The sequence below is a fragment of the Tachysurus vachellii genome, chromosome 10 (assembly GCF_030014155.1).
Source record: "Tachysurus vachellii isolate PV-2020 chromosome 10, HZAU_Pvac_v1, whole genome shotgun sequence".
Taxonomy (NCBI): domain Eukaryota; kingdom Metazoa; phylum Chordata; class Actinopteri; order Siluriformes; family Bagridae; genus Tachysurus; species Tachysurus vachellii.
In genome coordinates, this window is record NC_083469.1 from 9929026 (window position 1) to 9956845 (window position 27820).

The following is a 27820-nucleotide window of genomic DNA, read 5'->3' on the forward strand; positions in this document are numbered from 1 at the left end:
GCTTAACAGTTCTAACAACATCAGGTGAAATATGTGAATGTTCATTCATTCACAGGCATCATGTTTGATTGACACTTGCAGCTCTTAGTGATTTTCAGTGAACAATTGCAGCATACACCTAATTATCAGGGGATCGTGAGTTTAAATCCTCATGAGTGCAGGAGAACATAATTGGCCCTGCTCTCTGGCTCTCTGCTTGGGAAGAATGACATTCCTTTTTCCACTGTTGACAGTTAATAAAAGGACAGATGCTCACCTCAGAGTATTTTCAGACTTCCTGTGACCTTGCTTAAGTTTAAAAAGATATAGAGGCTTCATGTGTCCTGTAAGGAAGCACAGGTTAGCCTTCGCTTTTGCTTTACTCTTTCATGTTGGTAGAAATTGTGTAGTAGGAAGGAAGGAAGGAAGGAAGGAAGGAAGGAAGGAAGGAAGGAAGGAAGGAAAGAAGGAAGGAAGGAGAGAAAAGGAGGAAGGAGAGGAATTCAGGAAGAGATGAAGGAAGGAAGCAAGAATAAAAGGAGAGGAGAGGAGAGGAGAGGAGAGGAGAGGAGAGGAGAGGAGAGGAGAGGAGAGGATGTAGCTGAGGATGAGGAACAGTCAGAGCCGGATTTCACAATTCACAAGTAAGGAAGGAAGGGAGGAGAGGAGAAGAGAGGAGAGAATGAAGGGAGGGAGGGAGGATTTAACCTAACCTATTTCAACCTATTTGTTAAAATGAAAGCTGTAAAAACCTTCCAACTGTTGTGGGGACAAGATAGAAAAACATGAGTGAAGACACACACACACACACACACACACACACACACTCACACTCACACAGACACACATACACACCACACACACACACACACACACACACACACACACACACACACACACACACCACACACACACACACACACACACACACATAAAACATGACATGCATGCACACACGCACACTCTCTCTCGCTCTCTCTCTCACTCTCTCTCTCTCGCTCTCATTTTACCACACTGCCATCTAGTGTAACTCTTTGACAGATTGTAGCATTTGATGACAATTCCATAGATATTCAGCTATAAAACTGATCATCACAAATATACACTGCATTCTTTCAGCAATAAAAATTCTGCCCTTTTGCCACACATTTGTGCTCTTCTGCATATTACACTGCTCTTAAAAGGGAAGAAAAAATTTTTGATTCATTACCCTGGAACTGCTACTTTGTTCTGCCTGAGCCTTTCAAATTCGATTGCTAAAAACATCCTCACATCTCCCTAATGCAGCACAATCGACAGATTCATTCTCACTTCCTCTCCGTCACGTTTCCGTGGAGTCATTGATTGACTGGTGCAGTTCAACAGGCAATTGAGCTTTTGTTATTTGCATACAAATTGGCTGTGTGGAACGCTGCTGTGCTTTCTAAGTAAGAGACTCTTGGTTTTCAGTGCATTTGTGTGTGCGTGTATGTGCGTGTGTGTGTGTGTGTGTGTGTGTGTGTGTGTGTGTGTGTGTGTGTGTGTGTGTGTGTGTGTGTGCAGGGTAGGGGTGGGTGTAGGGTGGAAACACCTGTGATTGCCTGCACATGTGCAGATACTCAGAAGATCAGCCTGACTGCTTGATTACCATTAAATCAACACAAATGATGTGTGCTGATTTTTTTTACAGTAAAGGCAGAACCCGAACTGTTAAATGCAGAGCAAAAGATGCATAAAGCTACGATTCTGTTCTTTTTCTTTCTTTTCTTTCTTTTTTTTTTTACACATGGCTATAACAGTCACATCTAAATCACACGATTATTGGTTACTGACTATGCTACAAAAATCAAATCTTAGCAAGTGAATATTTCCTGATTATGGGCAAATTTATTATGAGATTATTCTAAATGATCATTTATATGCAATCTGGCATATAGGCCTATTTATATAGTATATCCTATTATAAGACTACAATAAACAAAGCATGATTATTAACCATCTTTCTTGGCATGTTGTACTTTTTCTGTTGGCAGATCTTTTTCTTTTTTTTTTAATTTACATTTACTTCTGAAAAGTTTCTGAAACATCTAATCTAGTGGTGTCCAATCGTATCCACAACAAGCTGGATGCAGGTTTTTATTCCAATCGAGCAGAAGCCACACTTGATTCCTCTTGTTTAATCAGATGTTCTTGGCTTTAGTAGACTTGTGTGTCTTCTACTTGGTTGGAATGAAAACCAGTCCTACACCAGTCCTTGGTGGATAAGATTAGACTCACCTGGATTAGATTATTCAGAGCGTCCTTAAATCCATCTTACTCACTACTCGTGTTTTTGTTTTTTTTGTTCTTGTTCTTCCTGGTGCGACTTTCCATAAATAAATGTAATAAATAAATAAATAAATAAATAAATAAATAAATAATTAAAATTAAAAAATAATATGATCTGCCAATAGAACAGGATGAAGTCAAGCTCAAAGATATTTCTGCTAGCCAAGATATAATTTTTCACAGTGTCCCTTTTTTTTGTTTCTCTTTATTCTTGTTAAGATTTTGATGTTTTTTCCCCTCATGTAATTGTGATGATTTTCTTTCTTGGTATTCCTAATTTGACTTTTGTTCTATTCTATTTTTGTCACTTTGTAAATTTGTCATAGAACCTAATAGACAAAAAAAAAACAACAACAAAAAACAAGCACATCACAATGTACATATTCTGTATTTGTTCTGATATCATATTGTTCAAGACCTAGAATTATTACAGGAGTAAAATTAAAAGTAGGAAGTCTAATGAATCAGAGGAAGATATTTAGATATGGACGGTCGAGTGGATGTCAAGGGGTTATGAGAGTTTACTGTAAGCTATTTTGTAACTTCGGCCGGAGTAACACAGCAATTAAAATCTTCTACTATGTGCTTTATTAGGGAACGTTCTCGTAACCTTCAGCAGAAATTTATTACACACTTTATGCCCGTATTATATGAATATACACAGAAAAAGAAGTTATTTTGTTACTTCACACTGTATTCTGCTTGAACACAATATGGAACATTGTGCACTATTCAGACCCCAGCAGCAGCAACAGCTATGCAAAGTGTGTGTGTGTGTGTGTGTGTGTGTGTGTGTGTGTGTGTGTGTGTTTGTGTGTTTATGCACGAGTTTGTGTTTTTGTGCAGGTGTGTGTATGTCCACATGTTTGTGGATGGGGTGGGGTGGGGGTTTGGAGGGTGATGTATATGTATGTGTAGGCGTATGTGTACGTATGTGCAAGTGTGTGTGTGCACAAGTTTGTGTGTTTGTGTATGTGCAAGTGTGTGTGTGTGCGTGTGTGTGTGTGTGTGTGCGTGTGTGTGACATTTGAGAAGTTCCTTTGTCCCTTCTAAAGACACTTGGCAGATGGTGTACTGTGCCAGGCCACCCTGCTAGCAGCACACACTGATAACTGTGGGAGATGAACAGAAGTCAGCCAGGCACACACACACACACACACACACACACACACACACACACACACACACACATTTTTTATATTTCTATTTCAGGATCTGCCTATTTTACAAAATCTGACTTCAAAAACATACACACTTCCACATAAGAATACTAAATACTAAAGTTAATGCATGTGTAGTTACAGTTTTCTCTTTGTCCCTTCCCCTTTTCTTGCTTTTCTTTACAGTCAGATGATCTAGATCCCTTCCAGGACATTTTAGAGGACACTTCATATGCCACAGACGTCGCCATCCCGAGCCCCAAGCCAAAATTCGCCCCTTGCAAAGAGAGCAAGAAGGACCTGATAACGTAAGGCCAAAGAGGAAGTGATGTTGCTGGTCACTCTTGCACTTCATCCTCTTCTCCTCTCGACTGATTCTTTTCTGTCTCTCCTCTTTTCTTTTCTGTCATGTTGCTCCGCTTAGAACGATCAGCCTTCAGCCTAGCCGCATGCCACATAACGCGACAGCACCCTATCAGCTGGAGTGCTTTAGTTTAGCATATCTCTGTGCTTTTCTTTTCTGATGCTTTATCGTAATTGAACATCATTCTCATTCTACCTGTTCATGTTGCAGCTCTTCCTTAGGATGCCTTGAGAGACAGTGAAGCTAAACTGGAAACAATGAACTATGATCAATGGCAAAAACAAAATGAGACTCAAAGCAACACTTCATTTGAGCTATCTCTTTGACAGCGTTACTACTACGTAACACGCTCATAAGCCTTACAAGGTTATTCAGGAATGATGTCAAACATGACCTTGACATCGCAGTCGATATGAAACCTCATGTTAACGGCTCCAAACGTAATGCTTATGATGGTGTTGTGAGGGATATCGAACCAAAATGAAGTGTTTTGTCTGCACACAAATCTTGTTTCCCTTTTTGTTTTGTTTGTTTGTTCTGGACTTTGGGGATTTGATTCTATGTACTTTTTTCTGGAGACAGATGCCCAACTCCAGGGTGTGATGGAAGTGGTCACGTAACCGGTAATTACGCCTCACATAGAAGGTGTGATTTCATTTTCTCATGGTGGATTCGTCCTATAAATTTATTGTTTTCAGCTTACCTCAACTATGCTGTCTAACAGTACCAGCACAGTACTTACCCATGTTAACATTAACCCTTTGAGTATTTCACCTCAGGCATTGAGATCTCAATGATGCAAATGTTACAGCCAGAAGCCAATAATATAAAAATCGCTGTAGTGAGCATCAGACAGTAATCTATCTATTCAGAGGGTTAACACTGTGTAGATCTGATTTCCCCAGCACTTGCACCATGGCTTTTCTGCATTTACAGTTTCTGTGAAGTGATTTTGTTGGTTTGTTTTGCTTTGTTTAAGTGTTTGTGTGTTTGTTTTGTATCAGCTGCTTTTCGTAAGCCTTGTTTGCGTTAAACTAACATCCGCTTTTACAATCTTTCAGTCTTTCAGGTTGTCCTTTAGCTGATAAAAGCATTCGGAGTATGATGGCAACCAATTCACAAGAACTCAAGTAAGTTTAGTTTCAGGAGAAACCTAAACTCCAGGAGTGCTTCTGTATGCCATCACTTTTATTTAATATTTATTTAATTTTAATTTAATATTTAATATTTTATATATATATATATATATATATATATATATATATATATATATATATATATATATATATATATATATATATATATATACATATATATACATATATATATGTATATATATATATATATATATATATATATATATATATATATATGTATATATATATATATATATATATATATATATATATATATATATATATATATATATATATATATATATATATATATATATATATTCGGATAAGCGGTAGAAGATGAGTGAGTGTGTGAGAGTGTATATATATATATATATACTGTATATATATAAAACACAGTCTGTTATTATTGTCACAGACAATCACAATAGATCAGTGTAATATCACATTGTTTCTCATTATATTATTATTTGGAGCCTATAAGAATAATATGGTCATTTGTATAACTTGGAATATTTATAACATGTTATAATGCATTCATAATGCATTATACACATTAGAAAGAAACTATTTTAACAAATATATAATTAATCAAGCGTATTTGCACAGAATTAAACAGAATAGATTGTAATAACAATATAATAACACTAAACATTGGTATCATATTTGAAATAAATTATTAAGTCAAAAGAATTAAATATTAAGTTATTAGTATTAAGTCATATTAAATTCTAAGAACAGTTAATGGTTATATAACCAAATATTAAGTTAAAATAACAATAGAACGGTGTGTGTGTGCGCATGTGTGTGTGTGTGCTTGTGTGTGTGTGTGTGTGTGCGTGCGTGCATGTGTATGCGTGTGTGTGTGTGTGTGTGTGTGTGTGTGCATGCATGTTTATGTGTGAGTGTGTGTGTGTGTGTGCTATATTAAATTATAAGAACAGTTAATGGTTATATAACCAAATATTAAGTTAAAATAACAATAGAACGGTGTGTGTGCGCATGTGTGTGTGTGTGTGTGCGTGCGTGCATGTGTATGCGTGTGTGTGTGTGTGTGTGTGCATGCATGTTTATGTGTGAGTGTGTGTGTGTATGTGTGCTATATTAAATTATAAGAGCATTTTATGTTTATATATCCAAATATCAAGTTGAATGAACAATAGAAGTTGAAATAACAAGTTATTAGGTTCATATAATTATTAGGTTCATATACTGTCAGGAAGACAGTGATATTTTACATATTGTGTTTAAACAGTGGTATTATGTTTAAATAATGTTATATTAAGTTGAAATATAACCATATTTTCAATTTGTGCTACTAGCAAAAATAACTAGGAACACAAAAAAATAATAATCTAATCAAATAAGAATTTCTTAGCTTCTTTATCAAATGTACAATTTCACTCCTTGTCTCTGGCTTGATGCTAACACCAGTCTCTATAGTAGATTTGCTGATTCAGCTTTAAACAACTATGTATTGATTAGAGATAGTGTGTTGGACTGGAAGGGGTTATAAGATCGAGCTTTAACAGGCAGTGCATAATATTCTGCACATAGTGAATAAGCAGTGATCGCTATCTGGACACAAGATCAGGGATGTAGTTATGCTCAAGTTTATTTTGTTTTGTTTTTTGTTTATTTTGCTTTCATTATTCACCTGAACAGATAACCGGATGCAGAGATAAGCTGCACTAATTCTCCATCTAATCATCTGTTTTTAATGAAGGTCAAGTGTTATCAAGTGTGTGATAATTGAAAACAACACCAATTACTCAGGGTTTTTGGCCTCTTCTAACGTTGGGCAGTAACAGCATGTATTTCTGTCCCAGGTGCCCGACTCCGGGCTGCGATGGCTCGGGACATATCACTGGAAATTACGCCTCCCACAGAAGGTAGAGAATTAATGTCTACAATTTTTTGCCTTTTATGTGGCAGTTTATATATTAGTTGTTTTTTTCTACACAATTCAATTTTACTTAAACAGCATGGTTAGCATGTTCGCCTCACACCTCCAGGGTTGGAGGTTGATTCCCGCCTCCGCCTTGTGTGTGTGTGGAGTTTGCATGTTCTCCCCGTGCCTCGGGGGTTTCCTCCCCCGGTCCAAAGACATGCATGGTAGGTTGATTGGCATCTCTGGAAAATTGTCCGTAGTGTGTGATTGCGTGAGTGAAAGAGAGTGTGTGTGTGCCCTGCGATGGGTTGGTACTCCGTCCAGGGTGTATCCTGCCTTGATGCCCAATGACGCCTGAGATAGACACAGGCTCCCCGTGACCCGAGAATAGTTCGGATAAGCGGTAGAAGATGATGGAATGAATAAATAAAATAAGAAATAAATAGCATGTTGGAATGTTTTTCATTACACAACATTTTTTTTTGTCCAGTTTGTCAGGATGTCCTCGGGCTCGTAAGAGTGGAATAAAGATTACTCACAGCAAAGAGGACAAGGAGGACCAAGAACCAATCAGGTATCGCCTTCCAAACAGTCTACATTTGTAGAGGGCTTGTAGTCAAGAGAGCTGCATCTGCTTCATTTCTCAAACATTTCCCTGGTTCAGAAAGGAACAAAGCTTTTATTACATCAACATTTTCAAGAACATGAATGTACATCTCGGGAAATGTAATATTATCTGAAGAGTTGCACTTCGGTGGAAGCTAATTTGTTAAAGCCCGACTTGTTTTGGAAGCGAGTACAGATGGAAAAGGGGTCGGGATTAAAATGCTGAGGAACACTCTTAGATGAGGAATGCTCTTAGGCTCTTAGATGACTGCTGAGGAATTTAGGGGACTGATGACGATTTTGGAAAGAAAGTGTATGAGTGAATCCAATGATTTTGCTTAAAATTCATTTTTTAAATCTTGTTTTTTTTTTTTCTCTAATAAAATCAACACAGGGATAAAAGTAAGAATTGCTTTCTTTACTGGGAACAGAATATAGAAAAAATAATTCTATTTGCAGTATATATGACAGAGTCGATCCCTAAATGAATAACGTCCCCAATTTCCCAACTGCTAAATACATACACTAAGAGTGTTGTATATTTGTGACATTTCCAAGGCAAGGATCATAAGATTCTCAGCTAAAGAAGCTGACACTGGAGAGTCACATAGAGGTTTAGTTAGCGTCAGTTCTCCAAAGTACATTTGTTTATTTTTATTCAGTAACCACTTCAAATCAGAATCTATTAACCCTGAAGAACAAAACAAAACTGAAGGAAATCTTCATAACAGGACCTGTTCTGGTGTTTCCAGGTGTCCTGTTCCTGGTTGTGATGGACAGGGTCACGTGACAGGGAAATACGCATCACACCGCAGTGCGTCAGGTTGCCCACTGGCTGCCAAGCGGCAGAAGGACTGCTACATGAACGGCACACAATTCACATGGAAGGCTGGGAAGACAGACGGCATGTCCTGTCCCACTCCAGGCTGTGACGGCTCAGGTCATGTCAGTGGCAGTTTTTTAACCCATCGAAGGTGGGACTTTCTTATATTTATAAGAAAAAATAAACCACAACAAGTCCAAGCAGGACAATTAATAATATACATTTTATTTGCAATTTAAAAAGTCAGTTAAATTCTAAATAGTCAAAAATCTGACTGATGAACCTCAGACTTTGAGCACAATTAAAACAGATTATTGATCAAGGATCCAGTGCAACTGCATTTTGTTTTTGTTTTTTTTGTCTTTAGTCTGTCGGGTTGTCCACGTGCTTCATCAGCTATGAAGAAGGCCAGACTATCAGGAGTGGAGATGCTTACAATAAAACGGCCAAGCAATGGTAAAATCTGCTGTTTCATACTAATACATTATAGTGTGTTCTTAATCATTTACACAAGTAAACAGTAAAGTCAATCACACTTGTACAAATGGAGATGTGATTATCAGAGCACTGAACTATACAAACTAGATGAACATGCAGACATTACTGGAAAACTTACACAGAGGTTCATTCTATTAGGTTAAACGAGATATAAAGGTTCTGCATAAAGGCAGAATCGAACCGAACTGCAGTGTGAACTTTAAAAAATTTCAATGTAGGTGTCAAAGTCTATCTACAATCCTGCCAAAGACAATGGGAGTGATACTGAAATATTGGAAACCAACCCAGAGAACTCATTTACTACATTTTATAAGAAATAGTCAAGAGGTGCAGGATCATCAACCATAATGCACTAGGGAAATCTTTAGTATGCTTTTAAAAGGTCAATATTACAATTCAAATGAAAGATGCAGCTCTGTCGAAGGCAGCTCTTTAATTTTTAATATTATTTTCTAATGTGTGACTTGACAGTTAGTGATTAGAGGTTGTTTTATAAACTAGGGAAATAAATGTGTGCTCATTTTTTTATTTTATTATTTATTTTAAAATGTCGTTTTGACTTTTGTAGGTTTACACAGTGATGAGGACATTAAACAGCTGGATGAAGAAATCAAAGATTTAAATGAATCCAATTCACAGGTGGAGGCAGATATGATCAAACTTAGAACACAGGTAAAAAAATAAATAATCACAAAATATATTCACATTGTACAAACTACAGAATTTATATTTGTAATCTTTATGCAAATCCAATGTTGGGTTTCATGCAGTATCCATGTGAGGGTGTGGGTTGGGGGGCTGCACTGTGACTCTTGACTGGAAGTTTAATAAATCATTTAAGCAATAAGGGTTTTGTTTCAAATTGAGTTAACTTATTTGGATGAAATTAAGGATTAACATGTTAGATCTACATTCTGAGAAATAAAGTTAGCAGATTTTTGTATCTTTAGTATGTACCTTTTACTTGGAAAGGTGAATAGTGATTATAATGCTCCTCCTCCTCCTCCTCCTCCTCCTCATCATCATCATCATAATGTACAATACTACTATTACAATGTCTTTTACTACTACTACTACTACTACTACTACTACAAATCATCATCATCATCATCATCATCATCATCATCATCATCATCATCATAATCATAATGTACACTACTACTAATACAATGTCTTTTACTATTACTACTACTACTACAAATCATCATCATCATCATCATCATCATCATAATCATAATGTACACTACTACTAATACAATGTCTTTTACTATTACTACTACTACTACAAATCATCATCATCATCATCATCATCATCATAATGTACACTACTACTAACACAATGTCTTTTACTACTACTACTACAAATCATCATCATCGTCATCATCATCACCACCACCATCATCATCACTATCATAATGTACACTACATGCAATATCTTGATATGTTATTTCTGAGAATACAGCTGACCTTTTAATCCATAATTAACAGCTCCAATCCTTATCCTTTCCACAGATTACAACCATGGAGTCTAATCTGAAGTCAATAGAGGAAGAAAACAAGGTGATTGAACAGCAAAATGAATCTCTCCTGCATGAGCTGGCCAACCTCAGCCAGTCACTGATTAACAGTTTAGCTAATATCCAGCTCCCTCATATGGTAAGGGCCACCATCGAGAACGGATAGCGGACAAGTTATGGAAAGCAAAGAGTATTGCGCTGCCGCTTGTTGATTTTCAAATCATAGCTCTCTGTAGCTTCAGGCAACATTTGACTCTGCATGCAATGTTCCGATGCAACTGCTTTATAATGTACTGTACATTACCAGTGTAATAGCACTCGTGAGATATGAACGAGTGTTTCAGGAATATGAAAAGGGACAGGGGCCAATCAGCATGACCTGTATGATTTGATGAATAGAGTCACTGGCAGAAAGTGTGTGAAATGATTAAACAAAACAACAAACATATAGAGTACATATACACTGACAAGACACAAGCAACACAGATGTGATATTTTGTCAGAGTAATGCAGTTATGGTTGTGAAGAAAGAGACAGTTTAAACTCAGGTGACGTGTCCTTCACAACAAGGTGTATGTGTATGTTTGAGATTGAAACACTAATAAAGCCACTACACCAGCATGTTGTCTCTTCCTGCAAAATATAACTACACTTTACCTTAAAAACTAATCATTTTAATATTTATTAGCTTGTCATTAATGAGAATGGGTAATTATGGGTAAGTCATGCTTCCGGGAAACGATAATTAATTAGACATTTCCCATGAAACAGCTCGACCGTTACATGAACACAGTCACAAAATGTTTGCAACACGCCACAAGTAACATCATCCAATGACTAAAAGTTACTCTTATTTATCTCTCTCTCTAAAAATTTCTGTCAGTGACACATCAAATCCTGTGTGCAGGTAGTCCACATGAGATGACAGATTAATTATCCTGGCTACTTCACATGTCACATGCAGTGTTCAGCTATTATTTGCAATGCAAATACTGTATGTATACATTTTAGCTTACCGATTTAGAAAACATCACGAAAGCTAGCTTTCTTCCGGCTTTCTTCCATAGCATTCATTTTGCAATTTTTTTTTTCTTCAGATCTTTACATCAGAAGAACTAATTTGACAACTACGAATGTCTTTTAATCCATTTCATGAACAGATATCATGGCAGTACGATAAACTGACGAGAGAAAATAAGGTTGTTTACGTTTAGAGATGCTATTAGAACATTGTAAGTTATCCAATAAAGTATTTGTGTGTTTAGAATATCCTTAAATGTGTTTATTGTTTTGTAGTTTAACTGATCAGACAGGCTGTGTCATGTTTAATACCTTGAATCTATTATCTATTCAAAAACATCAAGAATAAGGATAATAAAAACTTGTTTGTGGCCCTCGAATTTAACGACTAGTAGAAAATATAATGAGGTCTGGGTTTGTCCGACTAATTCCTAGATCAGCTATGATATGCAGAAATGGGAAAAGCCCACAGGGATGGAAGATGTATATGCTGGATACAGTAGGCTAATAGATCTCTGCCTTCCTCTCTAGAAACCGCCGCTACACAAAGAGCCTCCGATTAGAAATAACAGCTGTTTACAGTTGCATCAGCGAGTAAGGAAATCATTTTCACAGTCTACTCCTCTCCTGTTTATTTGTTTCTTTCATCCTTTCCATGCTGTCTAATGTCTCCAAAGCACTTTGCATGTTTTTTTTTTTAACAGAAATAATGTTTATAGTGCTATAGCTAATTTAATTTACATACATTGTTGTGGTAAATGGAACATGATTTGGTACAGTGATTCTCACAAGCAAGTGCAAAAGAAGTAAATGAGCTTCGTTCTCATCCGTCTTTGTACATGTAGTGTTCCAATTACTGCTTCAAATACATAGTTTTGCTAGTTTGTTAGTTACTAGATGGGCAGCCCATTGTACATGTGCACATATCTTTGCCCAGTGTATTGATGAAACATTTTATAAACCATGAATTGTTTTTATCACAGAACATTTAATGATTTATACAATTATTTGATGAATCGTGTGTCATATGATGAACCATGAGTCATTTATTGAATGATGAATTATTTGATGATTTATGAGTCACTTAATGAATCATGAATCATTTGATGAATCCTGAGTCATCTGATGAATTGTGAATCATTTGATGAATCCTGAGACATCTGATGAATCATGAATCATTTCATGTCATTGCTAAGTGAAGATATTGGTCTCCATAATTAGGATAAATCATTGTTACTGTATATTATTAATTTTGCATTTTTGTCCATGATTTCATTCACTGATTGATTCATTTGAAGTTTGAACTGACCGGTCCAAAATTTACAACCCTGCATAATGAGGGTTAATAATAATCTCCTTATTAATTTTTTGAGTGTAACTAATACAATACTTCAATAAAAACTAAAAGTGGTACTTAAAGAAGGATCCAGGGACCCCCAGGGGTTTGTGAAGCATAGCCAGGGGGTGCATGATTTTTATTATTATTGATTTCTTATAGTTATTAACCAGTTTGTCTGGTGACTTAAATTCAATTCAGGTTTAATTCAAATCTCAATAACTCAAAAAGAAATTTAAACAAATTCCAAATTATTTCTAATGTGCTGAATGGAGAGTTAGCCAGATGAGCATTTTACAATTAAAGGGGTCCCTGGTTGCAAAAAATTTGAGAACGCACACAAATCAGGCTGAAAGTGCTACTGGGTAAAATATACTTAAACTATGATAAGATGGATTATACCATTTAAGTGAGGGAACAATCATCCTGTAAAAAAATATCAATCCTTTTTATCCTGTCACGGCTTAGCCTTGAGAAAATCTGATTTCTTGGTTTTGTAAGATTACATTAGTAGTGAAAGGTGTAGTGTTGCCATGATATTGTGGTACAGCCACATTGCTTATAGGTTTCATCCATGTACACGCCCTCCATGTTTACATCATTTCTCTCTGAACATCTGATCATACTGTAGATAAACGCTATAGACAAATAAAGATCCTTTCCCGTCATTTGATCTTGTCTATCAGTCTCACGCTCCACATATTCCACTTTCCCTTCAAGTGGCACTCTTCATGTGATCACATAAAAGCCAGCAAGAGTTTGGATGATGTGTCTGAGATGTGTTTGAAGTACATCATCTCCGTGTCTCTTCTTTACTGTTATAATCTTTCCTCTGTTTATTCCCAGGATCCAATAAACGAACAGAACTTTGACGCGTACGTGACGACTCTGACAGATATGTACACAAATCAAGAGCAGTACCAGAGTCCAGAGAACAAAGCGCTACTGGAGAATATAAAACAAGCAGTACAAGGAATCCAAGTCTAGCCACTCAGCAAACCTCAGAGCAAGGGGAAAGAAGGGGACGATTAGGAAACAGGAGACATGGGTTTGAAATTGCCTCATGGTTTACTGCTGTAATTTAGCAGACAGTGTTAAATATTCACATATGTTATTTTTAAAAAAGAAAAAAAAAAAGGTATTATGCTTACAATTCATGTTTTTTTTTTTTTTTATTTCTCTTTATTTTTGGTCTTGCTTTGGAAAATATTTAATGGCAAAATAGTTTTTGAAAGCATTTCACATTTTGTACGTTTTCATATGAGCTCACATAGTGTGATGTAACATTTCTAGCTGCTCATGTATGCACATTTTAGTGTATATTTCTGAACAGTAAGGCAAACAATATTGGATATACATTCTTTTTTAATGCTTGCTGATTAAAAAAAAAAAAAAAAGGGATTTTTGTTTGAGAGCATTAAACTGCATCAAAGTAATGGACATACAAGGATACGCTGAGTGTATCTCTTTTATACCAGTTTATTTTACAGTAGAACAATGTACCTATTTATTTAAAAAAAAAGGGGGTTATTAGGTATATTGGGCTAATAGTTAATAAACTGGGAACTCAGTGTATACCGACTTTTTAAACCATTTTCTCCTTGGTGAAATTTCTTTTTTAATTTGGTGTGAAAATCTACAGACTGCGTATTATTTTTAAGCTATGCTCAAGGAGTTTTATTACTGGCACCTGTACATTGTGGGTCGATGAATACTCGATGAAAACAAACAGCGGAAGGAACTCAACGTGATATATGTATGTATGTATGTATGTATGTATGTATGTATGTATGTATGTCACAGTTCTATTGTAAACATCATGACACGGAAACCTAACGGTGGAATTCCCAGAAACTTGGCAATGAACATTATCTGGTTTTGTGTTGGTAAAGAGCTTTTGTCATTAAATCTGCATTAGTGGAATGGCAGCAGAGGTTTGCCCCAGCATCAGCGTTCATTTAGCCTGATCCGTATATCAGTAGCACGAGTCTCACATCATATCAGCAATATACGACTTGACACCATTTATGGCGATGAGCAGCAGTCTGTGGGGAGGAAAAAATATCAGTTGGGCTTTATGCAATTTCCTGTTTGTAGGCATTCGTGGGGAAACAAACGAAACTTTTTACTATAATGTAAATGATTGATTTTTTTATATAAATCTTGTTATACAAAATTTTTCAACAGGGGGTATAGTATACTTGGACATTAAATTTAGGCAAGCAGTGATTTGTGAGATTCCATTTCCTTTATTTATGACTTTGCACGGGGACACCTTTGTTTCCATGTTCTGATGGTTTTACATAAACTAAAGCAGTACTTGGGAAATGGAAAAAGAAGGGTTTTGTAGAATAAATATATATAAATAGAATTTATGGAAGCGGGACTAACAGGGTCATTGTCCCCACTTATGTGCCAGTAGACTATTTGCACTTGTCCTAAAGATATATAATTACTAAATACTGGTGGTGTGCAATCTCCAGGTGCAATCTCGGCACACAATCGGAACACATTATGTCAAGGATGTTCAATTGTATCAGACAGAGACTGCAGGGAATCTGAATAAAAATGAGGACTGTATCTTTACCAGTAATAGTATGACTTTTTGGTATTTTATTCTTTTTTTTTTTTTTTTTGTATCACCTATAATCATTACAAATCCCCAGCTGCACTTTATGTCTATCACTGTACAAAATCATCTGAGAAGATGTAAAAAAAAAAAAAAGAAGAAGAAGAAGAAAAACAACAATAATAATAACAACAATACGACGAGGAAAATCTCAGTATAAAGGGGCAGGAAGATGGAGTCAGATGTAGAGCTGCAGGATGTTGCAGTTCTACTGTATGTCTAGTTCCTCTCACATTTTGTTAAGTAGCAACCACGTTAATACTTTGCCTTTTGGGGAGCGAATACGAAGGTGCTCGTCTTTCACCTGATCTCCATTGTTGTACAGCTCTGTCCTCTTTTAGGGACATCATCCTCCATAACCCCATACGCCTTTCATCCCAGCATTGTGTCTGCAGCTTTTTGCCAATATAGTAATGCTTTCAATAGAATAATAGCTAGTATCAGTTTTTTTTAATAAATTATTGTTATCAGTACAATGGAAAAAGGATTTAAAGCACAAACACGCTGCTCATCTACTGTTGCTACATTGATATAAAATAATTTTAAAAAATATATCTGTGACTATTTACCTTGGGAAAAAAAACAAAAAAGGTGTCACATATTAGAATGCTGAACTTTCATATGAATTATTGTGAATTCATCAGAGTTTATTTATTTTAAATTCTTTTCATTTCAAGGTTGATTTGAGTACTCATCGATGAAGACAGGATTTTGTATAAATTGTGCTCTCTGTGGAACTGAAGTTTGATTTATTTTTGTACAACACAGCATGAATTTGTTGACGTTTTAATTTTGCTATAAATGTGTAAGATCACAAGTTGCTGTGATTTTTTTTGTTTTGTTTTATTTCATTTTTAAATTGTGGAATTTGTACAACTTTTGTCATGCTGGATGTTGACACATCTTACTCTGAATAAAGAAAAATTGTGTTGCCACAGTATTGTATAGTTATATATTGCATATGGGTATCTTTTAATATAAACATCTAGGAAAATACAACAATAAATGGGTTATATAGACATGGGAAATATTTTAATCACACTTGTAGCATCTTTTTATTTCTTTTTTTATTTCCAAATTCTGGCTGTGATAAAGATTAAATCAGTCATTTTACGTGGCCATGTCATTTTAGTCCACTAGAGGGCAATAGAACGTCAAATATTATCACTTCATGAGCCAAATGATTCTGATAATCATAAAGGTTGAAGGCTGAAAGCTTAATTTATAAATACAAACTAATCACACAGACCAGCACAATGTTTTTTTTTCTAAAAAACTGAGAGTCAGTTTATATTGATAAATGTTACACAATTAACCCTCTGGCATTCAATTGTCGCCTACATGCTCTAGTTACTATCAACTGGTAACTCTCATCAGTGTTGTGTTATAAAAAAAAATAAACTAAGCATTAGTCTTGAATCACTAAATAAACTCATAGAGCTAAAAAAATTATCAAGGAACGCATCTTGGAGAAAACCAGTGGACCCTGAGGAAACCCTCATAGATACAGGGAGGGGATGTTAAGCTCCAAATATACAGGAATTCAGGCATTGTGCAAGGATCCTCGGGCTGTGAGATTGCAACACTACCTATTAATTTCTACACTAAGAAATTAATTAATTAATTAATTAATTTCTTAATCCTGCAGCTAATTCCTAGATTCATCTTCAGATTATATACAGTTTACTACATTCAGCTGTTAAATTATATGGAAAAAATGTATTAAGTGACAATAATAATAATAATAATAATAATAATAATAATAATAATAATAATAATAATAATAATCTTAGTTGTTAGCACGTTCTTCTCACACCTCCAGGGTTGGGGGTTCGATTCCCCCCTCCACCTTGTGTGTGTGGAGTTTGCATGTTCTCCCCGTGCCTCGGGGGTTTCCTCCGGGTACTCCGGTTTCCTCCCCCGGTCCAAAGACATGCATGGTAGGTTGATTGGCATCTCTGGAAAATTGTCCGTAGTGCGTGAGTGAATGAGAGTGTGTGTGTGTGCCCTGCGATGGGTTGGCACTCCGTCCAGGGTGTATCCTGCCTTGATGCCCAATGACGCCTGAGATAGGCACAGGCTCCCCGTGACCCGAGGTAGTCCGGATAAGCGGTAGAAGACGAGTGAGAGAGAGACTGAGTATTATTGTTGTCACTTAATTATTTTTTTCGTATAATTTATCAGCAATAATAATAATAATAATAATAATAATAATAATAATAATAATCTGTCAAGTCTCGTAATTGCATTAGATATTATTATTATTATTATTATTATTATTATTATTATTATTATTATTATTATTAAGTAATTTGCTACCTTTAAGTCCAAACCCCTGCTGAGAGTTCAAGATTTTTCCCTCTCATTTTATCCCCCAAATCTATTCTAGATCTGCTCATAGTCTCATTACGTAAGGTGACAAACTATTTCTATCTATAATTTAGATATTGATTTAGACCTTTAGATTTAGATTAATTAATGTATGGGTTGTGTATCGTGGCTAAGTGGGTGGAGCTGAAAACTGGAATTCCACCAATCAGCAGTAGCGCATGCGTAAAGTCTGTATGATGTGTAACACTGCCCTACATTCTCAGCGCTGGTGTGTGTGTGTGTGTGTGTATGTGTGTGTGTGTGTGTGTTTCCAGCTGAATCTCTGCAGTGGGCAGGAGCAGGCTGACCGGTGTGTGTGCGTGTGTGTGTGTGTGAGTGTGTGTGTGTCTGGAGGTTTAGCAGTTGGTCATGGCGCAGTGGACGGACCGAACCTTGCCTGTGTTTTTCTTCACTCTGCTCGGTGTGTTATTTGTGGCACCGGTTCCGGTTCTGTCGTGTCCGAGCCGCTGTCTGTGTTTCCGCAGCACAGTCAGATGTATGCACTTAAACCTGGAAACGGTTCCCATCGTCTCTCCACAGAGTACAATCCTGTAAGTATTCACCCATTGTTGTGTTTTATCTCTCTGGAGTAATTACACTGTTATTAAAACTTCCTAAGTTTAGTAAAGAAGGTTGTAATTGTGCACTGTTTAGCACTGTGTGCTAAAGTTATTAGCATTAACTAACTACAGATATTTCATTACAACAGTCGAGGAAATATTATCTTTATATGTTATGTAATATCATACAAATGGAAACAAAATATTTACAATTTTTAAAGCTTTTTCTTTTAGGTTTCGAAACTATTCATCATTTATAATAGATACATTTTGTGCTTTCTGTTTCAATGTTTTTTTAGACCGTGTAACAAAGTTTAGTAACAATATTATTGTTAATCAGATGTGTGTTGGTTTAATGACTGAAGCCACAGAACCTGATTGGTTCAGATTTCACAGTCGAACTACTCATTATAACTCTATTACTCACTCTAGTGAGCTGTGATTTCACTTCACTGTTTCCCCTTAAAGCACACAGATTACTGCTCATATTCCACACCTCCATGTTTATAAAACCCTTACAATATCACCGCAGAGGTACAAACCAGCTCCATTACATTTAACCTACACCACAGCTGATGAATTTGTATTTGGGGATCTGATGATGAGTGAGGTGACCTTTATAATCTCATTGTTAAAACAATGACAATAAAGCTATCTATATATCTATGTCTGTCTGTCTGTCTATCTTTTTGTCTTTAAGGCTGTTTTTCTGTCTGTCTATCTATCTATCCATCGATCTATCTATCTATCTATCTATCTATCTATCTATCTATCTATCTATCTATCTGTCTGTTTGTCTTTCTGTCTGTCTTTCTGTCTGTCTTTCTGTCTATCCATCCATCCATCCATCCATCCATCCATCCATTCATAATCATTTTCTAATCATGTTTGCTTTATTTAACTGTTTAGTCTTTTAGGTGTGAAGAAGGTGCTGCGATTTTTACGAACGGAAACTGATTTAAGACGCATACTAACATTGCACAATTCCCTTCAATGACTTTGTCCAGCTTCTGTGACACCAAGGTTTTCTCCCAATGGGTTGTGGGTTAGAGGTCGTTTTTGGAGAATGGTGGCTTTATTTATTTGGGCTGCACTGAAATATGAAAGCAGGAAAAACATACAGCCTGGGCTGGTTAGATAGAGAGCTGACCTACTAAGCAGTATTTGTAAATTATTATGTTTTTTTACAGCTTTTGCAACTCAGGGTTGTAGTAAAACCAGGCACAAGGCGGGACACACACACACACACACACACACACACACCGGGCAGAGGCGGGATTCAAACCCGGAACCCCAGAGTCATGAGATCATCTGGCAAATTTAATTTTTTTGTTAAGTGAGTAAACCTAACAGGGCATGCTATGAGTCTCAAAACAGAGAATATTTAACAATAAACAAAAACACAATGGTGATTCATTTCCTGTAACATCCCAGTTTGAACTGCTTTGTCAGCTAGTACATTTTTATTTTACTACAGAACGACACATCGTACGTTTTCATTCTTTATCTGTAGTTAATGTAGTAGATTGTCTGTGAAACAAGTTAGTTCTCACTTACATTATAACAGCTAGAAAAAGTGGCTCTCTTACCAGCTTTCTTGTTTTCTCTCTGTTGAAGTTAATGAGAAATAATGCAGCATGTCGTGGGAATGGAAAATTGAACAATAGTGTTCATAAGATGAATTCAAGGAAAACTGATTTCTATACTTGTGCCAAATTTACTCAACCTTTCTCAACAGTTTAAATGCCTAACATTTGGTGGGATTCAATTCTATTACTGGTGATCCAAAAGGATGTTTTGTCTTCCATTTTGCAAGAGCTTCATGTGTGGGATTAGTTTTTAAGTGAAGGGATGACTTCTTTATAAACTCCCATGCTGAGACGGAACAGTCCAGATGTTTTTTTTCTGCTGGTTTGTTAATGTTGTAGGTAGCTGATATAAGTGTGGAAGGTAAGTTAACCCACTGCCATGGAACAATGCTTTGAAATAGCCGGCTTAACCTCCAGTAGGACTGTGGAATGTAATAGCACGTGCCAGCACACGACACACACACACACACACACACACACACACACACACACACACACACACACACACAGAGTAAGCTGTAATAGAAGGTGTAAGGCATCACTTGTATTGCTTTGTGTATGTTATCACACTACACATACACACACATTGCTACACACTACACATACACACACATTGCTACACACTACACATACACACACATTGCTACACACTATACATACACACACACATTGCTACACACTACACATACACACACACATTGCTACACACTACACATACACACACACATTGCTACACACTACACATACACACACACATTGCGTTCTATCTCTTAGCACACAGTGTGCGCACACACACACCGCATTGCTTTCTGTCTCTTAGCACACGTCGCACACACACACACACACACACAGAGTAAGCTGTAATAGAAGGTGTAAGGCATCACTTGTATTGCTTTGTGTATGTTATCACACTACACATACACACACATTGCTACACACTACACATACACACACATTGCTACACACTACACATACACACACATTGCTACACACTACACATACACACACATTGCTACACACTATACATACACACACACATTTCTACACACTACACATACACACACACATTGCTACACACTACACATACACACACATTGCTACACATTACACATACACACACACATTGCGTTCTATCTCTTAGCACACAGTGTGCGCACACACACACCGCATTGCTTTCTGTCTCTTAGCACACGTCGCACACACACACACACACAGAGTAAGCTGTAATAGAAGGTGTAAAGTGTCACTCGTATTGCTTTGTGTCTGTTAGCACACTACACATACACACACATTGCTACACACTACACACACATTGTTTTTTATTTCTTAGCACACAGTGTGCGCACAAACTCACACAGACACACACCGCATTGCTTTCTGTCTCCTAGCACACACAATGGTACACACTAACACATACACACATACACATTGCTTTCTATCTCTTAGCCCACTGTGTGCGCACACACAGACACACACACATTGCTTTCTGTCTCTTAGCACACTGCACACACACACCACACACACACACACACACGCAGAGTGTAAAGTGTTTCATGTCTCTTAGAACACTACAGACACTCACACATACTGTAATGCAGAGAGTGTACAGAGTCACTCAGCATGCTTTCTGTCTCAGAGCATGCACACACACACACACACACACACACACACACACACACACATACAGTAAGCCGTAATGCAGAGTGTCAATCACATTCTTTCTGTCTCTTTCTACACACTTCATCTGTTCTTTTTAAGCACTTTAGATTTGCAATATCAAAGAAAACAACTTTTTATAAAGTAAAGTCTTGAGCAGTTTTGAGCAGAGCATTTGATTCAGTTAGATGTCCCTGGTTCACAGTTGTTTATTAGTCTGGCAGGCATGTGGAATTATTAAGTCAAGCCATAAGACCTTTAACTGCATACGAAACAGTCACGCTATTGTCTTGTATAACGCTCGCTCGCCAAAGAGAAGAAAGTCAACGGAGCTGCACGCTTGATTTAGCCATAGGAAAGTCATGATGTCATAGACAGCGTCAGATCTTTCAGTGCACCAGAAATCAGTGCCTGTTTAGACGAGACTGCAGGAAGTAAACAGCAAAACAACGGTAAGACACGACCCTCTTCCACCGGTCTCGAGTCCGAACCTCGAGTGTCTAACTCTTTCCCCTTGCCAGGTTTAACAGCCCCTTGTGATATCTGCATTCATTGCTTTCCCGTGCTCTTATACATCTGCACAAACACAGGCTTCTATACAGAGCACTTACTACAGATCACACGTCTGCAAAGAGGCCACCAGATCTCAGACTCGCCCATTTCTAAGTGCTTCCTGCCTTATTACCCCGTCTTGATCTCTTTATGATTCGTTGTTCTTTCCATCCTGCCGTGGCTCTGTGTTTACACAACGCTCTCATCCACACGAGAGCCGGAGCAGTTGTTACATACTACATTTTACACGCCTGCAGGCTTTAACGCAGCCACCTGTTGCATGTCGTGTCTGTGCTAGCCGGGACACGAAAGCACTCGACTTCTCTTATCCCTAACCTCCTCCCACTTCACCTTCCAATTATTCTTCTGTAAATCGTACAGTATATTCACTGGATGAAGAAAGCGTCACCTCAGGCACAGTGATTCGTATCAGGGAAGAATGTAAACTGTAGACGTGATGGAAGACCAGATATTCAAATAGGGGGATATTTCATGAGTGTGAAATATGAGTCAGTAGCGCATGCATAATCAGATATTTTATGATGATGCCATGTGAAATTCCAGACTGTTGTTGAGTTCTCGATTCTGATTGGTCGGAAGGTGTTACTAAATTACAGTAGATGGATGAATACTTTTATGAAAGTGATATGATATTGAAATCTTGAGGATCCGCTAATATCGATATCTGCTGGATTTGTATTTCTCTTTATGTGAAGCACTAACCTTAAAAACTAAATATATTTTGATTAAAAATACTTCACTGTAAAAGAAAGAAAGAAAGAAAGAAAGAAAGAAAGAAAGAAAGAAATAGCTAAAAGCATGACTCGTGATTTTTCATCACTTACATTATAAATATGATATAGAGTGAAGTATAAATGTTACACAATACAATCATGTCTTTTGGAAGCAAAATGTTTCCAGTCTTTTCTATTTGTTACGCTCATTCTTCTTTTTTTTCTGATATCTGATATATATTTTGTTGTTGTTGTTGACACACACATCCTATGGCTCTGTGCCATATCGGTGGATTTTTTTTCTGTAAGATGTTTACTTCTTATTTTTGGACGGAGTCTCCAGTGTCAGCACTTTTGTACCACTCACACAGAAAATCTGTAAAAGCTGTAACTGTTCCAAGGACAGAGAGACGTATTCACTTCACTAGAATAGAAAAATAAAGGCTGCAGGGGGAACGACTGTTTATAGCTGCTATAAACATGTCTGTGAACAAATACAACAGAACAGTTTTAATCCCTTTTAACGGCCACATCACAGGTACATCATAATACAAGATTTCTGAGAGTTCACTGTTAAGTTTACATTGTGTCTCATTTCCTTTGCCATACAGATGTTCTGTCATTTCCTAACAGAATCACCAACAGAAGAAAAACCCTTCCATTATTCTTATTTATTAATAACTAAAGTTGCACAAAAAGCTTATTTATATCCGAACAACACTGTGGGCATGGTGTGGCTCACAGGATGATCGACAGCGGCATCACTCTGCAACATAAGCAACCCGTGAAGACTCTAATGCTAGAAAAGAAAGACAGAGCGGACTAGTTTTATCACACAAGTGCCATGGATTATCACACGGATGCACCGGTGTTGCCATAAAAAAAGCAGAAAGATTGTGATCACGTGACTGCTACTTCCTGTCTTATGGCTCAGTTAAGAAGCATCATCAACCAGCAGCACTTTATAGTACTGTCAGCACTGTACTGACATCTGGTTTAAACTGAGCTTTACAGTCATCACATTACACTTCCAGACTATTCATTGTGACACTGACACCGCCTCTGATTTCCTTTCGTCTCTTCAGCGCTAGTCTTTGAGAGATTCACCGACTCTCTCACAGAGATCCACGAAGCGAGGTTGTATCAGGTGATCGCACAAGACTCATCGAGCTTGTTCGTTTTTCTCCCAGCTGTCATCTCTAGAGGTGATGCTGTGGCTAGAAATTCCTCTCAGGAATGACACTTGAGTATTTCTCGTATCCTACCACATTCTCAGATGGAGAAACGATTGCTTTCATTTTACAGCTTTTGGCCTGACAGTGTGATGAAGGAGTCGCTTTCTCAAACCTATTGCCTTTTTTTATTTTTTATTTTTTTTTTAGTTTTATCGTGTAATGAGGTGTTTATGCGATTGCAAGCATATGCATGATGTCATAGCGTTGTAATCATTGTGTAAATCTTTTAGTCGTGCCAAGATGTGGCCAACTTATTATATAAAGATATGGATCATTTCATCTCTTGAATTGATTCTATATTATGTTTCTGAGAATCTTTGATGAAGTAATGACTGCTTTTTGATGAGCCTGTGTTCTGAATCTTTTTTCTCTATTTTATTTGGAAAGGACATTATGAGCTATTGAAAATGAGCCATATTTGTACCTTAAAAAAGAAATATATTTTGCTTAACTGTAAAAGAAAGAAAAGAAGAAAGGAAGAAAGAAAGATATAGCTAAAAACTCACTGCCTTTTTTTCATCGGTTAATAGTCACCACTGGTGGCTCAAGTGGTTAAGGCTCTGGGTTCAGGATCAAGGTTCGAGCCCCACCAGTGCCAAGCTGCCCCTGTTGGGCCCTTGAGCAAGGCCCTTAACCCTCTCACTGCTTCAGGGGTGCTGTATCATGACCCTGTGCTCTGACCCCAACCTCCAAAGTTGGACTATGTGAAAAAAGAATTTCACTGTGCTATAACATATATGTGACAAAAATAATAAAGGCTTCGAGTATAAATGTCACACAATACAATCAAGTCTCTTGGGGGGGGGGGGGGAAATCAATTTTCTGGATATTTCTTTTCTCTTTTTTATTTAGAAGGGACATTATGAACTATTAAAATATACACAAAAAAGGAAGAAGTGCTCAGTATTTTACCTAAAAGCATTAAAAAGCATGGTTTAGTTACCTAGACAAACTTCATTTAAACAAATCTCTTAATGACTAGACTGGATGATGTAGAGTGAGTGTGATCAATTCACGTAGTATTAACATCAACCAGTTCCATTGTGACATCTCAACCCTCTGACTAGAGCTGGGCGATATGTAATATAAATTGAATCTCCCTTTTTTTTTCTTTTTTTTGGAGAAAAAATCCAATTTTCGATTTTAAAACAATTGTTTAAAAAAATAATAAAATAAACAAATAAATAAAACACCAGAGACTATAGGATAGGTTTTTAGTTTTTTTGAGCAACTTCTGAAAAACACTTTCGGCTTGGAAGCTAATACTGGGGTTAATTATTTTGAGCATATGAATAAATCCAGGCTTTTCTACTGTGTATATGGGCAGATTGTCTTTAGTGATGTAACTCGTGACAGCATCAGTAATATCTTTCCATATAGGCCCCTGCTGATCATATGGGATACAGCGGGAAAATGTGTCCGCTATGTTTACCTGCTTTTTTAGCTGGTGTTTTGGGGCTCGCAGCACCCACATTCAACAACGTGGTTCTGTTTGAGGTGCTGGAATAAATTAGTCGTGCTGTTTCCTTTAGTTGCCACAAACTTCAGACAAATTTTACAGCGCACTTTGGCTTGTTCAACGTCTGAGTTGCGAACCCGAACCATTTCTATAACGACTGAAGAAACCGCACCTCTCTTGGAAAAAAGCTCTCTGGTTTCGTCAGAGCACGCTGCCATGTGTTATTTCGCATTTCCCATGGGCAAATCCTGGGGTTGGGGTGGGGGGTGTTTTGGGGGAAGATCGATTTTCGTTTTTCAACATCGACATAAACCACAAATTTCGAATTAATCGATAATACCAAAAAATCTACCTCTAACCCTAACGCTTGAGGATGTTGAAACTTAACTATAGGATTAAATTTAGATGTTTAAAGTGTCTACGGTAGAATGTGGGCTCAGTCATGAGTTGATTTTGTTTATGGATTTAAAAATTCATTCTCAGAACATGTTATATGTATAAAAAACGAATTGTTTTAATGATCAATTACGTGGAACCAGTGTGTGCATTTGAATTGAATACATTCAAAAACAACAATCTTATTTTACTCCTTGTGGTACTTGTCAATTCAGCATAGCTCCTACGAAGGTGCCAGCGTGTGTACTGTTCGAGTAACATTGAGCTGAACTATCGCACATGAGCACAAGAAAAACATCCAAAATATTCAAAGAAAACATTAAAACATTGTTCAGTTTCCAGGTACAACAGAAGCACCGCTCTTTAGTTGTACAAGTTCCTGAGGCTTTAGTTGTTTCAATGAACCATAACGTCGTAATAATTGGCTGCAGGATTATAAGCTTTTGCGATATGTTTCATTCGATTCAGTTTTATTTTAACTGTCTAGTACTTTTAAAAGTGAAAACTGTCGCAAAGCAGCTTTACAGGTGTATAAAAGATATGAATAAAAATTATATTTATATTAAGATTGAAATTTAGATTTACGCCTGGAGCAACGATGTGAAGGATATCGGAAAATATCAATCTCTATAAATGTTCCTGCATCCTATTAACGTATTAATATATCACACAGCCCTGTCTTTTATCACTGTCACTGAAGGAGAACTGTCAGCTTTGTTTGTCATGAGTTGCTCTTTGCTTTCTGACATGGTCAGAATGTTGTAAGCTTAGAGATCAGTGAGAGCGCAGGATCAGCAAAACCCTTTTAGGCTTGAAATGTGCTGAGTTGGCAGTCTCAGCCTCACGCTGTTGGAAACAATTCAGGAGTTTCGAAGTCGTCATCTGATCGGCCCGATTCTACAAGATTTGCCATGATTTTTTTTTAACGGTCCGCCAAAGCAGTCGTGACGTTCTACTTCCCCGATAGAAGAAGAAGGTTGTGGTGTTTACAACTGTGACATCGAGTTTTCCAGATGATGCGAAGTTCCCGGTATAGACACAGTCATTTGCACACCTTTCTTAAATGGACAATTTTATGATTTTGTCTGAGCTTTACATTTTCACCCTCCTAAACAAAACTAGCTGTGATTGGTTGCTTTACATATCAATCAGATGCCCTCTTGTCCTTGACCAATTAAAGCTGCTACAGAGTCCAGACCTTCTGCCGTCAGTCTGAAGGTCTGGCTAGGCAAGAAGACTGAGGTGTTAGTTCTGTGCATACGGAGATGTACAAATCACTTTTTCATTCACAGTGATTAGACAATGAGGTTTGGTACCTTTAATATTTATGCTGCGTTATTGAAACCCATAATGAAATTGCAAAGTCAGAGCTAACTGTGATGAATGATGTATTTTTCTCATTGTAGAAAGATTGTTATATCAGTGTGTTGATTGGTCTACAGTAAACACCTGTCTATACAGCAGCACACTTGTAAAGGTAAGAACACTGCATACTATTCAGCAGCCATGTTGATTTGATGGTGCTTTCTGTAGTCAGAGAAACTCAGAGTTAAGGAGTTCAGGAGGAATTGTCTTTGTTTTCTTTCTCAGCTGGAGGCCAGAAAAGATTTTGCGGCTCTTTTTTCAGATTTGTGATGCAGCTCGTTGGAGATTTGGTGCTTGTTTTGCACTACATCAGCACAGGATTCCTCTTTTAAACTACTAGCAATGAAGACATGCGTGTAATGACTTTCAATGATCGTTGTATGAGTGATGGATGAACGTGAATTGAAGGGTGCTTTGGCTGAATGCTTGTCGTGACGATGTCACGTGACGCGTCTTCGAATTGTCGTTAAATTTATGCTATGGCAAAATCCTGAGAGGACTATTTTATGTTTTATTCTGACACTTATTCTGACAAAAAAGCACTCCCTGTTTACTTTCCAAAAGAGAAGAGCTGTCTTTTGACCTGTGTGTCCAGTCTTTGTCGAAAGCCACCACCTCAGAAACCCACTGGTTAGAAT

At 37.1% G+C, this 27820-nt stretch overlaps 2 protein-coding genes across 4 annotated transcripts in view; both read left to right on the forward strand.

Moving 5' to 3' along the window:
• The window catches only part of myt1lb (myelin transcription factor 1-like, b), a 106556-nt gene extending 90629 nt beyond the window's left edge, over nucleotides 1–15927 (forward strand). For 2 of the 3 annotated variants that reach the window (XM_060880028.1, XM_060880029.1), the window contains 10 exons: nucleotides 3633–3754; nucleotides 4872–4940; nucleotides 6776–6838; nucleotides 7328–7411; nucleotides 8196–8417; nucleotides 8634–8722; nucleotides 9333–9436; nucleotides 10277–10420; nucleotides 11833–11895; nucleotides 13484–15927. In XM_060880028.1, coding sequence (XP_060736011.1) covers nucleotides 3633–3754; nucleotides 4872–4940; nucleotides 6776–6838; nucleotides 7328–7411; nucleotides 8196–8417; nucleotides 8634–8722; nucleotides 9333–9436; nucleotides 10277–10420; nucleotides 11833–11895; nucleotides 13484–13624 — 1101 coding nt within the window. In that variant the 3' untranslated portion in view covers nucleotides 13625–15927. The remainder of the gene's footprint in view (nucleotides 1–3632; nucleotides 3755–4871; nucleotides 4941–6775; nucleotides 6839–7327; nucleotides 7412–8195; nucleotides 8418–8633; nucleotides 8723–9332; nucleotides 9437–10276; nucleotides 10421–11832; nucleotides 11896–13483) is intronic. The other variant, XM_060880030.1, reaches the window with a different exon arrangement.
• A 1955-nt stretch (nucleotides 15928–17882) lies between these two features.
• The window catches only part of LOC132852215 (peroxidasin homolog), a 58267-nt gene continuing 48329 nt past the window's right edge, over nucleotides 17883–27820 (forward strand). The window contains exon 1 of the mRNA XM_060879295.1: nucleotides 17883–18187. Within this exon, the coding sequence (XP_060735278.1) occupies nucleotides 18006–18187 (182 nt within the window). The 5' untranslated portion in view covers nucleotides 17883–18005. The remainder of the gene's footprint in view (nucleotides 18188–27820) is intronic.